This window comes from Empidonax traillii, unplaced genomic scaffold (assembly GCF_003031625.1).
Source record: "Empidonax traillii isolate 1590-97213 ecotype Southwest subspecies unplaced genomic scaffold, ASM303162v1 scaffold69:size3087049, whole genome shotgun sequence".
Lineage (NCBI taxonomy): Eukaryota > Metazoa > Chordata > Aves > Passeriformes > Tyrannidae > Empidonax > Empidonax traillii.
In genome coordinates this window covers 1795474-1796996 of record NW_020955262.1, presented here as the reverse complement: position 1 = coordinate 1796996, position 1523 = coordinate 1795474, and the positions used below count along the sequence as shown (strand labels likewise).

At 40.2% G+C, this 1523-nt stretch overlaps 1 protein-coding gene across 1 annotated transcript in view; it reads left to right on the top strand.

Moving 5' to 3' along the window:
• GPSM2 (G protein signaling modulator 2) overlaps positions 1-1523 on the top strand; it is a 35603-nt gene that overhangs the window by 27583 nt on the left and 6497 nt on the right. Inside the window, exon 9 of the mRNA XM_027880434.1 lies at positions 922-1030. Within this exon, the coding sequence (XP_027736235.1) occupies positions 922-1030 (109 nt within the window). The remainder of the gene's footprint in view (positions 1-921; positions 1031-1523) is intronic.

Below are 1523 nucleotides of genomic sequence, written 5' to 3'. Positions count from 1 at the left end.
AGGCCTGCTACAGCCTGGGGAACACCTACACCCTGCTCCAGGACTACGAGAAGGCCATCGATTATCATCTCAAACACCTCGTCATTGCTCAGGAATTAAACGATAAGTAAGCCCTAAGAGACTGTTTAATGTGTGTGTGACACTGACAGCAAATCCTGTTACCTCCAACTCTGCTGTCGTTTTCTGGATATGACAGCTGAATTAATGTGAATTCCCTGCAATGCTGGGCTCTGGTTTTCATATGGAAAACAAAAGTTGCTCATGAAGGTATTGCAGTTAATGAGTCTGAGATGAAAGACGAATTGATGAGTGACTGTCTCTACATCTTCTCCTGTCAGCACTGTCTCTGTGAATTAAGGAAAGAAAAAGCAGATCTCTCTTTCATGACTCCATTATAATAATTTTGCATATTTTCATAAAAATCTGTCTCCAACTTGTCCACAAATTAATAATATGGGAGGGGGTGGGGAAAGGAAAATAACACAGTAGCAAATAATGTTTATATTACAGTCATGATTTCTAAGGCTTTTTTTATAATGTTGGGTACAACTAAAAGTTTTTACATCACTTAAATGTACATATTCTACAATGTACATTTCTCAGTAAGCAGAATATAGGAATAATAATAATGCATGCAATCTGAGGACAAGCAAAGTAGGTTATACAACATTCCACGCTTGCAAAACTGAGTGACTTGTTTGCTGTGAGCTTAAAATTGTGATTTAGATTTGTTCATATTTATGGCAATACCCAGATCACACTCCTTTTAAATGCAGTACTTAAGTGTTGGTGTTGGAATGGTCTGTGATGACAACCTCCCTTTCTCTCGGCACAGTGATCTCACCGTGGCAGTGCTGTGCAAACCTGACCCCTGGTGTTCAGCGGGTAAAGGTGTAACTGAAAATGTCTGTGTGCTTTCAGAATTGGGGAAGGAAGAGCGTGCTGGAGTTTAGGGAACGCATACACTGCTCTGGGAAACCATGACCAAGCCATCCATTTTGCAGAAAGGCACCTGGAGATTTCAAGAGAGGTATGATTTGCATACTCCCACTCTAGGCTGTTGGCTTTTGCTCTCACTTACAAAGCGGTTTTATGGAGATGTATCCATGCATTTGATTTCGAGTAATGAAATGCATTTTGAAGGCAAAGATTGTTGATTCCACATCATCTCAGCCCCATCTCACTGCAGCTTGCTTAGTTCTAGTGTCAGCTTTCATAGTGTCATCATGGAATCCAAGTTGAGCAGCCCAGTAGAGGTTATTTTAGGCTTTATGTACCCGTTAGTTGTAAGGTATTTCATTAAAAAGATGATTCTCTCAGAATTCAACCAGGAGAACCTTTTCAACCTTTTTCTCTCAGAAATCTGGGGGACAAGCACTGCTTTATACTTTCATGTGTGTACATGTTAAGGTAATATAACTGCTTATTTTGTTTACTTGAAGGTAGGAGACAGAAGTGGAGAACTCACAGCCAGACTTAATCTCTCGGATCTTCAGATGGTTCTTGGATTAAGCTACAGTACA